The sequence below is a fragment of the Hyperolius riggenbachi genome, chromosome 1 (assembly GCF_040937935.1).
Source record: "Hyperolius riggenbachi isolate aHypRig1 chromosome 1, aHypRig1.pri, whole genome shotgun sequence".
In the NCBI taxonomy this organism is placed as follows: domain Eukaryota; kingdom Metazoa; phylum Chordata; class Amphibia; order Anura; family Hyperoliidae; genus Hyperolius; species Hyperolius riggenbachi.
In genome coordinates, this window is record NC_090646.1 from 586,756,040 (window position 1) to 586,778,481 (window position 22,442).

Here is a 22,442-nt window from a genome sequence, read left to right on the forward strand (position 1 = left end):
GGAACTAAAGTATTACTCGTATGATCCAGAGGTTTGACCTGGTCCCAGCCACCAGTGTAAGGTTGCCATGGCTGCATGGAAGGATAAGCCATTTGACATGTCTACAAAATCATAACTGGCTGCAGATCGAAATGAAATGGTCAGTTTTAATGAAACAAAAATTATAAAAAATACTTTATAGCAATTGTACATGTTACAGCAATGCTAAAATCAAAATTGCATCTTTATAAAAATAATAATAATCATAACATACAACAAAACATTGTAAACAAACATACGAACAAATGCCATCCAGTGAATTTTAACCACTTTCAGTAGTAAAACATGTGCTTTGTAACACTATAATTATCACTTGGCACACAAAAAATAGACTCAGTGCTTAAGAATTGAACGCCTTCTTGAAATCTCCAAATTACTATAATTTTCTGTAGATCTTTTGGTAGCGGACGTATTATTTTAGCCCATTTGCCAGTACTTAACCTGTCAGGGATGTGCACCAGTGCGTACCTACATTTCCAAGAAAGGCTGAGGAAGTTTATGCGCTGGACGAGAAGTGAAACAAGTGCAATCATAATATAAAAGAAAAAGAAAGTTGGCAACAAATGAAAAGCTATTAAATACAGCTGTGGTAGGCAACCCAACTCTTAAGGCACACAAAGATGAGAGTGGGAGGAGGTCTTTGGCAACCAATCACTTTCCGGGACAGCATTTTTTTTCTTTTTATAAAGGAAGTGTCTGAGCTTAATCAAAGCAGCACCCATGGGTTATCATCCAACCAGGTACTTCAGTTCCTAAAACACCTGCCCCCCCCCCCCCCCCAACCTTTTTAAGTTCTAGGGCTGTCATCTTCTGATTGTCCACTGCGTGGAAAGGAAGAATAGCTTTGATAAAATACGGAAGCAGATGACCAGATTTTGGCAGCATTAGAACCAATTTTGGCATATATACTTTTCACTGCAGTTCCTTGGAAATCTAAAACACAAATGACTGCTGATGTAGGGTGCCACAGGTCTAGAAGTGCTTAATACAATAACATTTGTTACTCCGATAATTTTTTTTCCAGATGATTGTTGGAGGCTGGGAGACAACGGTTGTAGGGTAATGTTGGCTGTTCAAAAACGGCCTGAACCCTGGTGGATAATCCGATTAAGTACCCATGTAAACCTAGGCATACATTGCTCAATCAGCACTAGATATGGTAAAGAATTAATAGCTGCTGGATTTTGTTTGTTTGCCTGGTCTACCTTCTTGCACCATTAAATGCCAGACAACATTTCAGAAGATACATTATCCAATATCAGACATTCTGCCGCTTGTTTTATACTGCATCATGCAGCACAAACGGCCATTCCAGATCAATGTTTTGGTTGCAGATTATTGTGAATGCCTTAGTTTGTACCCCTTAAGTACTGGGTGGTTCTGACCTTAAAGGACAACTGAAGTGAGAATATAGAGGCTGTCATATTAATTTCCTATTAGACAATACCAGTTGCCTGGCAGCCCTGCTGGTCTATTCGGCCGCAGGAGCGCCTGAATTACACCAGAAAGAAGCATGCAGCTAATCTTGTCAGATCTGACAATAATGTCAGAAACACCTCATCTGTTGCATGCTTGTTTAGGGTCTATGGCTAAAAGTATTAAAGGCAGAGGATCAGCAGGGTAGCCAGGCAACTGGTATTGCTTTAAATGAAATAATTATGGCAGCCTCCATATCCCTCTTGCTTCAGTTGCCCTTTAAGGATCAGAGTTGTCCTTCTCCTATTTTTACACTGTGATTAGCTCACAGTGATCACAGGGTCAGTAGCCACAGAACCGGCTGCAGCAACACCAAAAAGGGACAGGAGCAACGAGAATGGCTAGACCCCGCGGAGGCACGTAATTGAAATCTATGCCCTGGCAGGGTAAACAGGCAGTAAACAGGACATAGATTTAAATCACCTACGTCCAGAAGAGGTTAATAGATGTTAGATTCAATATTGATATGGAGTTTGATGTCTAGTTCACTAAAACAGTACAGTGCATGCCTAGCCTAAGATGTGATAGTCCCAGAGTTACTACTGTTAAATTAGGTCATTGGAAGCCTTTCTACGCATAAGAACCACATACAGTCTCCCAATTTGGCTTTAATAGCTACAGAGCACAGTGTCATACTACAATCTAAGATGGCCTCATCTGCCCTGTAAGTTGCCTTAGTTCTTGGTACTAGCCACAAATACGAAATGCTGTGACTTGGAGGCCCTCTGAGCGAAACAGGTGGTTTCAGCGCGAGGTGCTCACCGCCAAGTGCCAAAACCAGGTGCCCCATAGCAGCTGCAGAGTGCGTAAGGTTAATTCGAATTACATCTCTCTCCAAGTTGCGACAACTCGAAGGGGGAATAGTATTTAATGACGCCGGGGAGTTTTGTGGCAGCAGGGTGAGCCGTCATTCGCCCAACTCACTGGCGTCCCAGCAATACGTACGCCCACAGGTTCCTCTACATGGCAATTACATGCTCTTCACTGATGAGTTCTGGAACAACCTCGAAACATTCACTTTTAAATAACTTTGCAAATAAATTATATACTTTGGTAAAACAGTAATTTTGTTCCCAAGCACAGGACCACAGGTTCTCCTAAAGTAGAAGTAAGGCCACTGTACAGTACAGTTTCAGTCATCTCCAAGACAAAGAAACCCAGTCTTTCTGCATCTCTTCAATCTTTTCAATCAAGCATTTGATTAAAATAGGGTCTACTTTTGGATCAAACTTGTTTCCAAACCAATGTCCTGATTTAATGAGCCATCGTAGTTCTGCAGCCCCATAAATACAAACACTGCGAATGTGGGAGCCAGTACATGGTGGATAAAGACTTTCCTCAAGATAGCTCCACTTCACTAAACGAGTTTTGCTATCGAGGTCTGTGATGTCACCCTGTGTCCTTGGAACCTCACCTGGAACACCTGGCACACGAACAAGGGTGGCCCAAAAATGTTCATCTGGAGAATAAGTATCTTTACTCCACTCTAAAAATTCAGCGACCAACGGGTTACCAATAATGTACTGAATGAATGAACGGCTTAAAACAAAGTAGGCACTTCCAATATATATTTCAATACCAGCAGGCGGTGGAGTCTTCTGTGTCGATGTCTTGATGGGCATTTTGACGTAATCAGAACCTAAAAAATATTGAATTTCATGATGAAAGGTATAGCGCTCTTTCTTTTGCTCTGGTGGTTTTGATGTCTCAAGCATGTTCTTGCCATCAAGCTTTTTTAACTCAGAGACAAGTTCATAGTTCGATTTGAGTGGCATGTCCTGCCCACACAAATTAATGACATATTTCCACTGCACGGGGGAGGACAGCAAATCAGACAAACAATTAAGATCTGCCTGCAGCCGAGAAACATGGGCATAAATCACATTTTCAAGTTTGGATGCAATAAAAACATTGGGAAAGCAGCTGGCTAAATTGGACATGGCTTTCTGGAATTCTGAAGTTGACTTAAGGTCATAATGTATACAGTATACATTAGAAGGACTGTAGATTGTACGCAAGAGACGTTCAATGTTTATAGCATCTTTATGTACAACCAAGGAATAGGCAATTGGAAAGTCCATTTCTTCCTTTGAGATAGGCTTTTCATGGTAGTGTCGCAAATTCTTATAACTCTCACAGTCTTTGGTCATTGCTGAAACCTTTACATCATCAAGATCGAATATATTTCTCCTCCTTAGTTCTAAACTCTTCCCAATCTCTGTGGGTTCCAACTCAAAGATGGCTGTGCAGTTAATTCCAGGGGAGGAGTCATGTGGTTGCCTACTTTTGGTCACACCAGAATAGAATACCTTTGGTTCCACAAAATAACTTGGTGGCCTTGGAAATTCGATATTCATAAACTTAAAGATGCCCAGCAAAGACACGCTGCAGATCAACACCACAACCTTCTGGCGGAGAAAAAATGTAGTACTGAACCTGCACCTCTTCATTCTGCCAAAAGAAAAATTGCAAATGTAAGCATTTAGAAATAAACTTTACTATGCACTGAAATAAGACAGTGTTGGTACAGAAACTCAGAGCCAATTATGATACAATTTGTACATGGTGTGACATGTAATGTCATTAGATAAACATGTATCACTACCGTTTCTAGGGGCGGGCAAGGCTGATCGCTGTCTGTCTGGGGTGCACTGCCATTGGGGGGAGAATCGCGGCTTATACAAAAAGAGTGCAGCGGAGTGACTCACCATCCTGGTGAGATACACGGGATTGGCATCCTGGTTTCCATGGCTTCAGTGCATCAGTCATCACATGACCAGCCACCACCGGTGGTTTAGGTCTTCATTGATGCTGCTACTGTTGGATACCAGGCGGCTAAAGAGGAAGGCAGATCCTGTGCGTCTCTCACTTACTTCTTTGCTCCACTGTGCTCTTTGCATGATGGATGGTCTGGCTACTTGGGTTCATATATAGCTACCTAAATTGGGGGGGGGGGGGGTGTTACCTGGGTTCATTTATGGCTACCCCTATGGGGGGGGGGGGAGGTAATCTGCATCTACCTAGCACACACTGCAGCATGTAGTCCTTGTTTGTTTGGCACACCCCAGCTTGCATCCTTGTTTGTTTGGCTTCATGCGCATTGCCATGTGACCACAGTGAGCCTGGAGCTCTAGCGATCACTTCAGAAGCTGGCGGAGACAAGGTAGCAAGCTGAAGCGAGGAGAGGTACCTCTGCTTTCGCTTCGGGGGGCATCACACATAGCATATCACCCAGAGATAACCTGACAAACCCCCCCCCCCCCCCCCATTTTACACCCAAATTGTGGGTGTAAAAAAAAAGTTGGCTTACCCACGGCGTTACACAGCAAATTGTAAAGAGATTTGTGTAGCGTCCATCTATGTTTCATGGCGATTTTTGCCTATTTCTTTGAAACAACTATTGGATTTCCCCTTTAACTATTCACAGTAAAATGCCAGGAATCATATTAGCTCTTAGATACAGCAGGGAAAGAGGAGTTAAAATGCACGTGTATACTGCACTTATGTTCTCCCGTCTCCCCGGATCTACTTATTGTATTTTTTATCAGAAATACATTAATGCGCTCTATGTCTGAATCCATTTAATAACTCCGTTTTTAAGTGCCTCCAGCAGAAAGATGGACACGATGATTGAGGTGTAATTAGTTTTTTCCTGGTGTTCTGGGAGTCAATACAAAAAAGCATTGCTATCACACTGGCAAACAATTCAGAGGCTACAAATTATGGGCTGTTGTGCTGAAGTGAAAGCTGCAGTATGTCTGCTGCCTCGCACAGCAATTCCAGCCAACGCAGCAATCAGCTCACACCGAGCACACAGCATTCTGCCACTTATCCACTCCAAAAGACCCATCATCAGATCACATCTTCAATAGATCCAAGCAGAAAAAAAGCAGATTAGGTGGATAGACACTGACCTGAGATCTGACTGCTAAAAACCATTTCTCATAGAAAATGAATAGCTATGCTCAGAACGGTCAAGTGTGCTGGTTCCTTCCTGTGGGGGCGAGGCACAGAGAAACTGAGGGTGTTAACATTTCAAGGGGAAAAAATACTATTGACTCCTAGTGAAAAAAATCAACCTGTATCACATGGTACAGAGCAGCATTGGCCAGGGGATGCTGAGGGTGGCCAGACAGACGTTAGCATTGTTTATTTATATAGCGTGTGGAAATAATTAATATAGCCTTTATAATTGAATTGTGTTTATATCCTTTATATACTTTGTATCCTATATACTAAGAGCTTTTCAGTATATTATGATAATGAGAGCAAAACATTGTGGCGAGATTTTTTGGTGTTGCGGGGTCTTCTGAAGTAGACACAGAACCTGTCTATACCAGTATTTCCTGTGACGATTCTGAAACCCAGGAGAACTGATTTCTTGAGAAATGGAACTCTGATAATAATTTGGCTGGGAAGTAGAAACTTATACAGCAGGCCCACCCAGACAAACTGAAAGTAGCAGGAATCAGTGATGAATGGGAGACAACGACATGTGATGTATAGATGACAACGCCTATGACCAGAGTAGAAGAGAACTTTATAAGGGGTGGGAGTGGGAGGAGGAGACTCTTCTTTTTGTGCTAGCAACAAGTTAACACTTGTGTGCATGTAAAGCCTGGGAGAAAAGCCACGCGTGTAAAACAAAAACGCCTTGATCCTGACCTAACAAGTCTCTCTTGGTGCTTCTTTGGTGATGAAGTGAATTTTTTTGACAAGCGCCATCCTCTTTCATAGCAGTGTACACAGTAAAAAAAAAAAAAAAAAAAAAAACACAACACAAATTATAGGCATTTAAAGGTAACCAGAGACGAAGCACCCTCATGTATTTTACCATATATATGAGTGGGAACTTTAGAGAAAACACCTACCCTGCTCTCGGTTTCATTCTTCTCTGCTAAATCTGCCTGTTATCAGCCCTGATAAGAATCCCCGACTGAGCATTCAGTCTAGCTTTCACCGGAATGATTATAGCTGAGTCAGTCTTCTGTGATGTCTTTTCAAGCCCAAGCCTGCCCCCTTGTGGCTCTGCTTTGCTGCTATAAGGCTAAATAGCAGGAAAGCAGAGCCAGAAGGGGGCAGACTTGGGCTTGAAAAGACATCACAGAAGACTGACTCAGCTATAATCATTCCGGGAAAAGCTAGACTGAATGCTCAGTCAGGGATTCTTATCAGGGCTGATAGCAGGCAGATTTAGCAGAGAAGAATGAAACAAAGAGCAGGGTAGGTGTTTACTGTCATGTTCCCACTGATATATATGGTAAAATACATGGGGGTGCTTCGTCTCTGGTTCTCTTTAACACCTTCAGTACCAGCAAACCAGAGACTGCTGACACCAAAAACCGCCGCATACCGACGAATCGCCACTAGTGCTATTCACATCTCACAACTGTCGTCTCAGCCCACCCGCTCTGTCGTCTCTATGACAGCAGAGCTCTGTGAGCTGGTCAAAAAAAAAAATCCCACTTACCTACCTGAGGTTTCTTCCATCCCCCTGAAGTCTTCTTTGTCCCTCGCTGTCACCCCACTCTCAGCAGTTCCTCCACTGTCCTCCTCTGTAATCCGTCCGACTGATGAGTTGGCCATCCACTGTGCATGCGCGGCGCTGGCCACATGCATCTTCTATCGCACTCACATGTATGGGAGCATTCTGTGCATGCGTGGTAGAAATGTTTGCTTACTGTGCAAGCACAGAGCGCTCCCGGCCACAGGTGTGCAATAGAGGATGCGCATGGCATAGGGCCACGCATCCAGTGTTGGAGGGGGACAACGGAGGAACGGCTGAGCGCAGGATGACTGAGTGACCAGGAAGACTTCAAGGGGTTGGAAGAGGCCCCAGGTAAGTTAATGGGCAAGGTGGGCAGCAGTAGATAGACAGATGCAGTTAGGGCCTGGGCACACTGTCGCATTGCTATGCAGATTTCAGCTACGTGTCTTATGCCTTGTAAATGTTACATTAAGCTAGTCCAGGGCCGCTGATGGCGACCACCTCTGTCAAGAATCTAGCTTGTGTACGGCAGCACCCAATATCACTTGGGGCATCAGCGAGCAATGTGCTTGGCTAATCAACTTGTCAAGGCACTGGCTGAGAGCAATGTTTTCACCACATCCACTCTGTGACCCTCCTCGTGGGCCACTACCACAGCTCTCCTCCACCTTACGTGGCAAAAGAACACGTCTGTACAGCCTCGGCCCTACACTGGAAGCAAGTCCTGATCCCTGCTGGGCCTCTTCCCTTATACGCATGTTCCAGCCAGTAGTGCATGAAACACAGAGACAGAGCGTACATAGACTGCCCCGTCTGATGTGCACAGACGGGTCAGTCAGCACTATGCAGCAGAACACTACTGCACGCAGTACTTCTGTGCACAATGCTGAGCTGTCCCTTTAAATCTAGTTGAGCAACGCAGGTGCTGTGTTTTTATAAAGCACACATCCACCTCTGCAGATCAAGGCGACAGCGAGTCCTGGCTTTTATAACCTAAAATTAAATGTTTTAATTGCTGGAATATAGAACACTGGTCTGTCTTGCTTAAAGAGGAACTGCAGTAAAAATAACAAAATTGCTTATTGTTTACTGTATTAATTTATAGATTATATAGTCAGCGTTTGCCCATTGTAAAATCTTTCCTCTCCCTGAAGTGGAAGTATATTACATAACCAAAAAGTGTGAAACAACTGAAACTATGTCATATTCTAGGTTCTTCAAAGTAGCCACCTTTTGCTTTGATTACTGCTTTGCACACTCTTGGCATTCTCTTTGATGAGCTTCAAGAGGTAGTCACCTGAAATGGTTTTCACTTTACAGGTGTGCCGTCAGGTTTAATAATTTCTTGCCTTATAAATGGGGTTGGGACCATCAGTTGCATTGTGGAGAAGTCAGGTGGATACACAGCTGATAGTCCTACTGAATAGACTGTTAGAATTTGTATTATGGAAAGAAAAAAGCAGCTAAGTAAAGAGAAACGAGTGGCCATCATTACTTTAAGAAATGAAGGTCAGTCAGTCCGAAAAATTGGGAAAAAAACTTTGAAAGTGTCCCCAAGTGCAGTCTCAAAAACCATCAAACGCTACAAAGAAACTGGCTCACATGCGGACCGCCTCAGGAAAAGACCAAGAGTCACCTCTGCTGCGGAGGATAAGTTCATCCGGGACATATTTTCAGTTGTTTCACACTTTTTGGTTATGTACTATACTTCCACACGTGTGAATCCTTAGTTTGGATGCTGTCAGTGTGAATCTACAATGTTCATAGTCATGAAAATAGAGAAAACTCATTGAATGAGAAGGTGTGGCCAAACTTTTGGTCTGTAATATATAATATATATATATATATATATATATATATATATATATATATATATATATATATATATATATATATATATATATATATATATATATATATATATATATATATATATATATATATATATATATCTATTATTATACACACACACACACACACACACACACACATCACTTTCTGGTTAGCGCCCATGTTTGTTTGTAAACACTGCCTAAAACTGGCCATAAAAACCAGAATCGCGGCAGGGAGTGGCAGAAACGGCTAAGAGGGATCCAGGAGATCCCAGTGACTTGATTGGTATGTTTTTTATTGCACAAATCAGACAGGACAGATTCTCTTTAAGCTTTATCTTTTATTATCTGTGACTTCACTAATTATAGGCTGCCTATTATCCGTGGGGGTTTTTTTCCACTCTCCCACAATAATTCTCGGCCATCTCTCTTTCTACTTCTGCAATAGCAGACATAATGGAGCCCTTATTATTCTAGCAAAGCAGTCGTTGCATTCAGCGTGACTAGAGGAAAAACGAAACAGATCCTCATTTCAATGTTAGCCTGGAGCTGCCATTCCCCCACGTCATTACCTAGAGATCAGAAGGAACACAATCAATTATAGGATTATAAATTATTCCTTTGAGAGGCCACTGAAAACAATTACTATGTAGGAATTTAATTCATAGCTGCCCAGGAGACACCAGCTGGTACCTTTTTGAGTTGGCAGCTTTTCCCTGGCAGCTCATATAACAGAGCTGTCGGAACGTGTCTGGAAGATAATGAAAGTTGTGGCTGAAGTGCAATGTGTAGCAGAAGCCAGCCTCTCTGCGGCACTAGCCATTATGCACACACTGGCCACCTATCATTCAGGAGGAGAGACTTCCATAGGCTAAGAGCCAGGTGGTATAACAAAATAAAAGATACCGAGAAGGTCTTTAGCTAGAAGCACACTTAGCAGAAACACAAGTGTTGCATAAAACACTGCGTTTTTGCCGCTAATGGAAGTCTATGGGCCACATGAAAAAAACGCATATGTGTGTTGTATGCGTGCGTTTTTCAAAACGCTTTTTTTTTTTGCATTATATTCAAAAACGCATTACAAACGCACATAATAAAAGTCAATGGGAACCCAATGTATTGCGTTTTGTATACGCTTTTCAATGCATTTTTTTTTATTGTTTTGTGATGCATTTCTGCTTCCTGTTGTCTTCCAAGTGATTTGTAGAAAACGCAATGTAAAAACGCATTGAATATGCATACAAAACGCATAAGCGTTTTGTATATGCGAACCACAAATGCGTAAAAATGCACGCAAAATGCTAGAAAAACGCATATGCGGAAAAAAAGCAAACGCACAAAAAAAAGCACACAAGAAAACCCCACACATATCAGAAAACACGACCTCTCACGCTCTGCTAGGTGTGCACCCAGCATGAAGATACTGAAGAGGCTTCGCACATCCTCTTGGGTCCCACTGCTGCTGTGCACAGAGCCCTGGAACGTATCAGATAAGAGCTTGTGGGGTATGTTCTTGTGTCTGCGCTCAACACTGTGTGCGGGTACAGCCTTGCTTGCGCATAAAGCCGAAGCCCCTCCTATATGAGCAGCTTTGGCTTAGTGCTTCAACCCTTTAGCAGCCAATTTAAAGTCTTGTATGCTCTGAGCCATCCTTCTGCACTTTGAGTCCTATGGGAGAAAAGCGCTTTACAAACGTTATTTGTTGTATTTATAATTACCACCTTTGTAAACAAGTAGCTCTGACACCCTTTTTTTAAAAGCAATATTATTATTTCCAAAGCCATAATGTTAAAGCAAACCTGAATTGAAAATAAACGTATAAGATAATTCATTGTAGGTGTAGGATCAATGATAAATAGAAAAATAGTAGAACATAGAAAAATAAAAAGACAAAACAACAAAACAAACAAAAAAAAAAAAGAAAAAAAAAAACAGAACCGAGTCTTGCTTGCTAATCACTAGACACCAGGTACGGGAGAGGAAGGTGGGACCACTGGACACCAGGTGTGTTTATATGAGGGATGTGGGCAGGGTTGTGGAGTCGGGGCAATTTTGGGCACCCGAAGACGGAGTCGTTGATTTCATAAACTGAGGAGTCGGAGTCGGATGATTTTTGTACAAAATCCACAGCCCTGTTAAGTATTAGACTAAGGAGTCGGAGTCGAGGAGTCGGAGCCATTTTGGGTACCCGGAGTTGGAGTCGTGGTTTCATAAACTGAGGAGTCGGAGTTGGAAGATTTTTTTGTACCGACTCCACAGCCCTGGATGTGGGCCACTAGATGAGGTAATACACAATAGAGGATGGGGGGGCACTAGACACCAGGGAACTATATAGGGGAGGGGCGACCACTGTACAACAGGTATGCTGTAGAGGGGAGCGAGGGGGGGTATTAGACGCCAGGGAATGCTGTATGGGTGGGGGCACCCAGAGAAGCAATATGGAGATTTTAAAAGTAATAGCCTGGGCTTTGTATCTGCAGGTGGTTTCTTTCATTATGTTACATAAAACAGCAGACTTGCTCCCTTTTTATCACCATTGATGTTCTCATTCTGCATTCTAAAGGTCTACTTGTTTACTGTGAAGATCACTGAAAAGCACTATGCTGCGACAAAGGGCCAGGAACTTTGCGGCAGCAACATTTTGTGCGCTCTTCTTTAACTGAAGGAGACACCCCTCTAGAGAAGGTGTTGTAGCCACACTTGTAAGTGGAGGAGCCCTGGTTCTGCAGAGTTATGGAAGGCGTAATATTTTCCAGACTCGTTGCATCATTCTTTGCGGATGGACCTCTAGACCAGGGTTTCTCAACATTTTATTAGTGTGTACCCCTTTTAAAACCCTGTACGCATCGAGTACCCCCTAGCATAGTAAACATGATCACAAGTACCCCTTGACAAATATATATTTAATCGTAGTACATGATAATTGGTTCTAAACAATGCACAAGCATTTATTATTGCTTTTAATTAGCTAAAATACTAATTTGGTGTTGTTTAAATAAGAATTATAATTTTCTAAATCTCTAAATTTGTAATTCTTGGTTAAGTATATCAAGCCCGAGTACCCCCTGGACCCATCAGAAGTACCCCCTGGGGTACGCGTACCGCATGTTGAGAACCTAGGCTCTAGACCATGGCAGTCACCACAGGGAAATTGCTATAAACGATTGGGGGTTTAACTACATGATTTGTACTTATGACTCTTCTATTGCTCATTTTCAGTAAGTAGTCTCTGGGTGTTTAAAGAGAATCTGTATTGTTAAAATCGCACAAAAGTAAACATACCAGTGCGTTCAGGGACATCTCCTATTACCCTCTGTCACAATTTTGCCGCTCCTCGCCGCATTAAAAGTGGTTAAAGAGAGTCTGAAGCGAGAATAAATCTCGCTTCAGACCTCATAAATAGCAGGGGCATGTGTGCCCCTGCTAAAACGCAGCTATAGCGCGGCTTAACGGTGGTCCCTTCACCCCCAAATCCCCCTCGATACACCGGGGGAGCGCTTCCTGGTTGGGGCAGGGCTAACCGCCGCAGCCCTGCCCCACGCGCGTCTGTCAGCGCGTATCTCCGCCTCTCCCCCGCCCCTCTCAGTCTTCCTTCACTGAGAGGGGTGGGGGAGAGGCGGCGATGCGCCGCTGACAGACACGACTGGAGGCAGGGCTGCAGCCGTTAGCCCTGCCTCCAGGAAGAGACAGCCAGCGACTTTTTCACGACACACTTTTGCGGGGGGTGGGTTGGGGGTGAAGGGACCCCCGTTTAGCCGCGGGATAGCGGCGTTTTAGCAGGGGCACACGTGCCCCTGCTATTTATGAGCTCTGAAGCGAGATTTATTCTCGCTTCAGAGTCTCTTTAAAAACAGTTTTAAAAAGTTTGTTTATAAACAAACAAAATGGCCACCAAAACAGGAAGTATGTTGATGTACAGTTTGTCCACACATAGAAAATACATCCATACACAAGCAGGCTGTATACACCCTTCCTTTTGAATCTCAAGAGATAATTTGTGTGTTTCTTTTCCCCTGCAGTTCTCATGCACTGAAGTTTCAGGCTGCTCGTTTCTTCCTGCAAACAGCTTTGCCCTTGTCTGTAATTCCTCAGTATGTGAAAGCCCAGCCAGCTCAGAGGACGATTTATCCAGCTTGTAAAAGATAAGAGAGAAGAGAGAAGCTGCTCTAATCCTAAATAACACACAGGCAGTGTGCATAGAGGGGCCTGGAAGGGGGAGTTCATAGCAGAACCACAACACTGAAGAACTTGGCAGCCTTCCAGACACAGGCCGACAAGTCTGACAGGGGAAAGATACATTGATTTATTACAGAGACTGTGATAGTAGAAAGTGCTGCAGTAAGCCAGAACACATTAGAATAGCTTTTGGAACTTGTATTATGAGAAAAAACAGGATGCAATTTTTGTTACGGAGTCTCTTTAAAGTCCTACCCCATTGAGCAACATTAATCTATGTCATGCACTGATGAGGATCAACCAATCCGAAACAGTCTGTATGCATGTTGGATTATTGTGGCTCTGTACAATTAACAAGCTGACACATCATTGCATTCCAGCAGTTCTGGAGGCGTGGTTAGCTTACAGGGACAACAAAGGATGATTTGCATATTCAGCAGTGATGCATTGTGGGATCATAAACTCACTCCAACCACAATAATCACAAATAACTTCTGCTTTAAGAAGGCAAACTTTTGTTTAATTTTCAAAATAGAATGACATTTGCCAATAAAATACCACCATCTACTTACTCAGTTCCTCAGGAAGGGCAGCTGACAGGAAAGAGGTCCTGGAGATGGCATGGCAGCCCCCTGAAATAGACAAAGAGATAACGCTTGAATGTAGTTAAAGAATTCAGAAAAACTGTTCAGCAAAACTGACTGTGGGCAGTGTCAGCAATACATCATGACTGTTTCTTTCAATATTTTACCCATTCAAAGAAGCGCGTACACAAATGGAACTGCTCTTAAAGATTTTAAGCCTCATCTACATGTGTAGATGAGGCGGCGATCCAGCATGCAGCTAATCTTGTCAGATCGGACAATGGCCTCAATTCACTAAGATCATGCTGGAGATAAGGCGAGAGAAAAACTTACCTCCACACAGTGATAGAGTTATCTTATCTCTTCATTCCTTACGTTACCTCCTCTGTAGTTAATTTACCTCCTCTGTGGTTATTTTCACACACAGTTAATTAACAGCCTGTCTTTAACTCTGGAGTTATTTTAAGGATTGAAGAGTTAACTTAAAAGGCAGAAGTGTTAACTTTAGGTTTGCCTGAGGTAAAATGTTTCCTGAATACTACATGCCTTATCACCATGGTAACAACTCTTGAAACGTTATTAAAGACAGGAGATAAGCTTAGTGAATTGAGGCCAATGTCAGAACCACCTGATCTGCTGCATGCTTGTTCAAGGTATATGGCTAAAAGTATTAAAGAAAGCCTGTAGCATAGAAAAGTGCCCTTGGAAGGTACTTACCTCGGGAGGGGGGAGCCTATGGATTCTATCGAGGCTTCCCCCATCCTCCTCCGTCCCACGGTGTTCTTGCTCTGCCCCTCCGAACGGCGGCCATGTAAATATTTACCTCTTCAACTCCAGCGCAGTAGCGGCTCTCGTCTTGGGATCAGGTGGAAATACAGCCATTTCCGCCTGATGCTGAGCTGAAAGCTGCTACTGCGCCTGCGCTGGAACTGGGGAAGGTAAATATTGCAGGCGCTACTGTGCCTTGGATAGAAGATTATGCCAGATTGAGTCAAACTGGATTTTTAGATTAGGTACGGTAATCCCTAAGGGCTTACATTCTGAGCTGCCACTATCACCTTTTCTACCTATTTAGAGATATGAGAGATGTTTGTGGGTGAAAAGAATGAGTGATGTGGGCTGCAAGGGTCCCTTTAAGAGGCCGTGCGTATAAATGGAGGAACCACGAAGATCCCACCGTGTCTATGAGTGTCATCCTGATCTGATGAACTGTATAGTGGGTGAGGTCAATAGAAAGCTCTTTACAATAAGAATGAAGGTACCCAGCAGTATAACTATGTGTCAAAGTTGTGTGTAAGATGATGTGGCCAATCACTGAGAGAGGAGGCGGAGATATGCAAATGGTTAAAGGAGGAGGTCTTTGAAAAGTAGGAAGATGGTGCCGCTCACATGACCGTCTGACGAAGCCCTTGGGGCGGGCAATACTAGTAATGGAAGTGAGCCGGAGGGTGACGTCACCCGCTACGCTGCGCAAGGAACCAGGACAACGCAGACTCTGTTTGTATGGCAACGTGTGTCGGGGAAACAGCCGTAAAGAGGTGGTGAGAGCCCTCTGGGCATCGCTCTATACTGCATGCTAGTCTCCACTCCCCCCATATAGCAATCTGTCTATTTGCACAGTATGAACTGTCAGAGCAATAATTCAGCATGGACGGATGTTTATCTTTGGAGCGGTTAACTCTTGACAGGATTTATTAAACATGGACTGTGTTATCCACACTTCCTGGACCCGAGTGCTCTGTTAACACACTTTTTGATGCCATATAATAGGAGAGATACTCCCGGGAGTTTAGGACATTAGTGTGTATGCAGAGTATGCATGCGTAGCGTGTGTGACACAGCCGGCTGTGTTGGTTAGGCTGTTATACACCTTGAAGGCTCACGGTTTTACGGGGGATTGTGTGGGATGTTTTGTTATGCAGATTCATAAATTGTAGTGTGATTAGTAGACCATGTGGTATTGTGTAGTTTGTGGAATATCATTCGGCTTCCAGATATTGCTGGAGGCCGAATTATTGTGTTTTAAAAGCAACTTCAGCTTCGTCTTCTAACGGCACCGCCATTACTCACTGAGCGCCGCTATAGCCGTAATTACAGTCTATGGTGGCGCCGGCTGTGCCCAAATCTTCCTGTCCTGCGCTGAAAAGCACAGCTCCACCCAGCGAGACCACTGTGGGACGGAGGACAATGCGGGAAACCTCGATAGGATCCAGAGGCCTCACTCTCCCGAGGCAAGTACCCCCCTCCCCATCCACCCCCAATCCCCCCAAGGGGCACTTTTTTTTTTTGGTACAGAGTCTTTTTAAAGGGCAGAGGATCAACAGGACAGCCATGTAACTGGTATTGCTTAAAAGCAAATACATATGGCAGCTTCCATACCTCCTCTCGCTTCAGTTATCCTTTTAATAAATTCAGGCAGGTGCGAAAGATCTGTGACCAAATAAATAAAACTATATCTGCTTCCTATGCAGTTAGTTTGTCTGCTTTTTTTTAATGTAGGGACTAGATTGGCAGAGAAAACGCTGTTTGCAGTGAACTGGTTCAACACACTGAAGTTGTTTGTAGACCAAGATCATTCATTTTAATGATATGAGTGTTTTTATTACTGTCTATGTAAAATGGTGCCCATACATGGTACAATTTTTTCCGATTAGATAATTTTATTCAATTATTACGTTAGATTGAATATAAAGATTTTTCCAACGTGTCCGATCAGATCTTTCAAAAAAAAAAAAAAAATCGTTAATTTTTCTTGTTAAAAAAAAAAAAAAAAAGCTTCTCTTTGATTGTTTTGGTCTAGTAAATAGGAAAATCAAAAGTTTTTATTGTACTGTGTATGGGCAACATAACAGGGATGCATTCATATTGGAGTGCAGAGTATATATATTAGTACGTGTCGTTCACAGAAGAGTAATTAAAAATACAAACAGGATACTGTTATTTTTAATTATAATAAATTGCCAAGCTTGACGGAGACATCTGGCTGCTGTTACACCCCCATACTTTTAGTTCCAAGGCCTGACATATTGTGACTGGTTTGTGTGGACTGTCAGCAGAAGCAAAGTATGGGCATCATTTCATATCACATACATCCGGAGATAAAAAAAAAAAAGTTCACCTTAGCTCCTCCCACACCTACAGCCCTCACCTTAGCTCCTCCCACACCTACAGCCCTCACCTTAGCTCCTCCCACACCTACAGCCCTCACCTTAGCTCCTCCCACACCTACAGCCCTCACCTTAGCTCCTCCCACACCTACAGCCCTCACCTTACCTCCTCCCACACCTACAGCCCTCACCTTACCTCCTCCCACACCTACAGCCCTCACCTTACCTCCTCCCACACCTACAGCCCTCACCTTACCTCCTCCCACACCTACAGCCCTCACCTTACCTCCTCCCACACCTACAGCCCTCACTTTACCTCCTCCACCACCTACAGCCCTCACCTTAGCTCCTCCCACACCTACAGTCCTCACCTTACCTCCTCCCACACCTACAGTCCTCACCAGGGCAGGATTATCAACCAGGCAACAAAAGCAGTTGCTTGGGGCCCCATTCAGAGTCAAAGGGGCCCCATCAGCACATAAACCAGCCCTCGCCATCCAGTCAGCGGTGGCTGGAAGGTATAATGGTTAAAGGGACTCTGAGCAGTGCAGTAACTATGGACAGATGCATATCATTTTAAAGCTCTCTTTCTCCTCTTTCCAACGATATATATAAATGGCTGCCCTATGCCTTTTAGTTTTCGCTTTTTTCGCGATCGAAATCGCAGCCACAGGACGACTTTTCTCCAAAGTCGGCAGCTCGATTCAGCACAATGCAATGAAATATAAGGAACCCAGGGGGATATAATTACAAACATCATGCTGGTAGGTGTGAAGATGTAATTAATTAGTTGTGGGTATGCTTAAAGGCGTACCCACAGGCACTGCTCGGAGTCCCTTTAAGGGCTCTGCCTCTGACACAGGAGACCAGGGTTCAAATCTCGGCTCTGCCTGTTCAGTAAGCCAGCACCTATTCAGTAGGAGACCTTAGGCAACTCTCTAACACTGCTACTCCTATAGGGCGCGTCCTGGTGGCTGAAGCTCTGGCGCTTTGAGTCCGCCAGGAGAAAAGTGAGATATAAATGTTATTTGTCTTGTCTTTTCAAATGATCCCGTGATTGTCTTCAGAGCCAGGCTCTCCTCCTAGGTCCCCCTCCTGCTACTGTGCGCTCTGCCGCTGCCCACTCCGCCCTCCCTTCCTACAGAGAACCACAGCTGCAGCAAGAATGATTAGCAGCAGTTGGCAAACGCTCACTCACCTATCCATGATCCAAGTGATAGAGATCCCATCATCTGAAACCCATCTGTCTCTTCTACAGTGCAGCCACTCGCTCTGAACATCCTGATTCTCAGATCAGACAGGAAGTAGGAAGTAGTAATAGTAGTGGTAACAGAGCGGCAGCACTCTAGAGGAGACAGATGGGCTCCGGATGACAGGACCTCTTTTGCTTGGATCGCAATAGGTGAATGTGAGTCATCTGGTGCTGTCATTCTCCCCCGCTGCGGCTGCCTTCTCTGCTGGACTATCGTATTCACTGGGATGGAGGCTGCATGGCGGCTGTCTAGTTTGGGAGGAAATCGGTTGTTCAGTGGTGGGGGTGGTTATGTAATTCTGTCTGGGGAACGGCTTCCGGTTAGGCGGTGTCCAGATCTTTCTGCTATTGCCAGGCTCGAGATGCAGGGGGAAAGTGCTGCTGCTGTGATATCTGGCGCCCTCTTCACAGGGGTGCCCCAGCCCCTCAGTGCAAATGTCCCAGCCATTTATCTCTCACTCTGCATTTTGCCGCTGCTATTCCCTGCATTGTGCACCCACAGAGGAAAGCGGGCTGTTGCCCATAGCAACCAGTAGCTCGGCTGCCCCGGTGTGTGCGGCATGTTGCTGTGCAGCTGCATCTTTTGATTCTATTACAACATGATGGGGGGGGGGCCCAAATCAGTTACTTTGCTTAGGGCCCCATTTAGCCTTAATCCGGCTCTGGTCCTCACCTTACCTTCTCCCACACCTACAGTCCTCACCTTACCTCCTCCCACACCTACAGTCCTCACCTTACCTCCTCCCACACCTACAGTCCTCACCTTACCTCCTCCCACACCTACAGTCCTCACCTTACCTCCTCCCACACCTACAGTCCTCACCTTACCTCAGGGCAGGAGAATACATCCTGCCAGGTTAAATGTGGCCTCCATCTCAACAAGAGTCACCCCTCCCCCCCCCCCCCCCCTCATTGGGACCCTGAGCATTCCTGCAAAGACATTATGCTGGGGCTTCTACCCGTTCCCCCATCAATTTCTGAAGGTGTGATGCCGCATCATCACAACAGCTAGGTCTCCAACAGGGACATCATACCACACATCTCTTCCCATCACCAATGGCTGGAGGGAGGGATGTGCCGTTACATCCACAGAACACCCCCGAGAAGACCGAGCAGTGTGTTGCATACAGATGGGAGGACAGAACTGGGCCCGTATGCAATTCACTTTTTCTCCTGAGTTTTCTCCTAGGTGAGATTTTCACAACCTGTCATAAAATTCAGCAAGCAAGCAAATACTCACCAGCCTCTGTTGCTATATATCGTCCCTCCAGGGCCCCCCTGGAGTGGCGCTGGAGTGACGATATATAGCAACAGAGGCTGGTGATTAAATGCACAGCCAGCCTCTGTCTGCCATTAGGATTTTTAGAATCCACCTCGGGTTCTCTTTAAACTAAATTTTCTGCATTTTACAATTGAAAAAGTAACCAATAGTTGGTGAAAAAGTACTATCAAATTTATTTTGAGTATTTGCTTGCTTGCTGAATTTTATGACAGGTTGTGAAAATCTCACCTAGGAGAAAACTCAGGAGAAAAAGTGAGTTGCATATGGTACCTGAACGGAGAGGGATACGGAGGCTGTCATATTTATTTCCTTTTAAACAATACCCGTTGCCTGGCTGTCGGGCTGATCCTCTGTCTCTAATGCTTTCAGCCACAGAACCTGAACGAGCATGCAGATCAGGTCCTCTGACTAAAAGTCTGACAAGATTACCCCCATGATTGTTTTAGGTGTGTGATTCAGACACTACTGACGTCAGAATAATTAGCAGTACAGCACGGCCAGGCAAGAGTTGTGTGAAAGGAAATAAATATGGCAGCCTTCATATCCCTCAGTAGCGGGGCCCTTGATGCACACAGAGATGCTTTGGCTTCATGTACTGTGCAATCAGATAGTGGAGTCAAAGACCTGCACAGATGAGGGTTTTTTTGGTGTGAGGGAGCCGGTGAAGGCAGGAAGTGGGGGGTGCTTGGGTTGGAGGCTGTGGTGCAGAGTTACGGTAGTTAAGTAACGAGAGGTTAAAAAAAACATGAAAACCTTGGACATGAGCCATGAAAAGCGTTCTCCAGCAATGAACTGGCAGATCAGGTGTTTTATATTCATATTTCAAACATCTTCATAAAAATGTCCTCGGCATTTGAAATACATTGCTAATAATAACATATTCAGAAATAGGTCCCTATACTAAGGCTTCAGAGACAGCAGCTGGATCATGCTTTGAACAGCCCAACTATCATCGAGCTGCTGTCACCAGCTATCGAATGAGCTCATTATTGTTCTCTCGACAAGAGGAGCTCCAGTCTAGCAGCGCTTTCATTAGATTCCTTCAGATCAAGGGCAGGCTTCTGACAGCATCTTCCCTACTTTCCGAGATCATCATCAAGTACAAAAACATTAAGACACACAAACCATTAAAGCTCAACTCTAGGGAATCATTTCATTTTTGCTGTTGGATGAGTGTAGCAAGCAGTACAAATCCTAATTTGTTTATCTACCGTGGTTTCTGCCCCCGATGTTCCACTCACTAATCATAGGACCTTCATGACGTTCATATGAACTCTGGCAGTTCTTCAAACAGGAAACAACAAGTGGAAATTACAACACAGGTTCTAAAGCTACATACAGAGGCTGAATTATTGCTGCTGGTCATGGTTGCAGGCAGCAGTTCAGGAACTGCCGAGGGAGGCTTAAAGTGGACCTGAACTCTTGCACAGGATAGAAGGAAAATATATAAAAGTGCACCCTGTATGTATTTAGAGAGTTTAGCCTGTCTAATTCCCCCTCACCTGTGACAAATCACAAGTTGTAATTTGATCCCTCAGCTGTGTCAACTGACTGCCACAGCAGACAGCTAATTGGTAAGCACAGGATGTTATAACAATAGGTCTGCTTCCATGAAAGCAGGAAGTAGACACATTGCAGATTTATTGCAGGATTTGTATCAGCTGTAACAAAGAAAGGGTTTTCTTTGAAAGACAACTGTAGCAAGAGGGCAATGGAGGCTGCCATATTTTTTTAACAGTTTAATTTTTATTGATTTTTTTGAAAATGAGAAATACAACACAGTGTTTATAGAAGAGTAAATTACAGTTGTGGTCACCATAATATGACACTCCGTCTGAGAGATTCTTGTTGCAAACATTCTTGATAAGCAATAATAATAAAGATGCATAAATATAGTTTGTAGTATCAAATTAGTGTCACATATTGGGTTATCTATATCCAATAAACCACCCTGTAGATGAGGGAGAGAAGAGTGGAGAAAAGAAGAAGAGGAGGATGCCATATTTACTTCTTTTTAAGCACTACCAGTTGCCTGGCTATTGTGACACTACTGCAGCCAAATAGCATGTAGCAGGGCTGCCAGGCAACAGGTATTGCTTAAAAGGAAATAAATATGGCAGCCTCCATAAGCCCTCTTGCTACAGTTGTCCTTTAAAGGTTATGATGATGTTGATTACCGTTTAGAGCAAAGAGGATGTTCTGAGTTCAGGCCCGCTTTAACCACTTAGGACTGCAGTCATAAAACCCCTTAAGGACCAGAGCCTTTTTTTCCATTCGGACCACTGCAGCTTTCACGGTTTATTGCTCAGTCATACAACCTACCACCTAAATGAATTTTACCTCCTTTTCTTGTCACTAATACAGCTTTCTTTCGGTGCTATTTGATTGCTGCTGCGAGTTTTACTTTTTATTATATTCATCAAAAAAGACATGAATTTTGTCAAAAAAAATGACTTTTTTAACTTTCTGTGCTGACATTTTTCAAATAAAGTAAAATTTCCTATACATTTGAGCGCGAAAGTTATTCTGCTACATGTCTTTGATAAAAAACAAAACCATTCAGTGTATATTTATTGGATTGGGTAAAAGTTATAGCGTTTACAAACTATGGTGCCAAAAGTGAATTTTCCCATTTTCAAGCATCTCTGACTTTTCTGCGCACCTGTCAGGTTTCATGAGGGGCTAAAATTCCAGGATAGTACAAATCCCCCCCAAATGACCCCATTTTGGAAAGAAGACATCCCAAAGTATTCAGTGAGAGGCATGGTGAGTTCATAGAAGATTTTATTTTTTGTCACAAGTTAGCGGAAAATGACACTTTGTAACAAAAAAACAAAACAAAAAAAAGTTTCCATTTCTTCTAACTTGCGACAAAAAAAAATGAAATCTGCCACGGACTCACTATGCTCCTCTCTGAATACCTTGAAGTGTCTACTTTCCAAAATGGGGTCATTTGTGGGGTGTGTTCACTGTCCTGGCATTTTGGGGGGTGCCTAATTGTAAGCACCCCTGTAAAGCCTAAAGATGCTCGTTGGACTTTGGGCCCCTTAGCGCAGTTAGGCTGCAAAAAAGTGCCACACATGTGGTATTGCCGTACTCAGGAGAAGTAGTATAATGTGTTTTGGGGTGTATTTTTACACATACCCATGCTGGGTGGGAGAAATATCTCCGTAAATGACAATTGTTTTATTTATTTTTACACACAA

General features: G+C 43.8%; 1 protein-coding gene across 4 annotated transcripts in view; it reads right to left on the bottom strand.

The window, feature by feature from the left end:
* Positions 1 to 224: 224 nt before the first annotated feature.
* LOC137527743 (beta-1,3-galactosyl-O-glycosyl-glycoprotein beta-1,6-N-acetylglucosaminyltransferase 4-like) overlaps positions 225 to 22,442 on the bottom strand; it is a 51,794-nt gene continuing 29,576 nt past the window's right edge. For 3 of the 4 annotated variants that reach the window (XM_068248596.1, XM_068248605.1, XM_068248616.1), the window contains exons 2-3: positions 13,584 to 13,643; positions 225 to 3,966 (exon numbers count right to left, since the gene is read on the bottom strand). In XM_068248596.1, coding sequence (XP_068104697.1) covers positions 2,652 to 3,965 — 1,314 coding nt within the window. In that variant the 5' untranslated portion in view covers position 3,966; positions 13,584 to 13,643 and the 3' untranslated portion in view covers positions 225 to 2,651. Of the gene's footprint in view, positions 3,967 to 13,583; positions 13,644 to 20,447; positions 20,478 to 22,442 lie in introns of those variants that run through there. The other variant, XM_068248625.1, reaches the window with a different exon arrangement.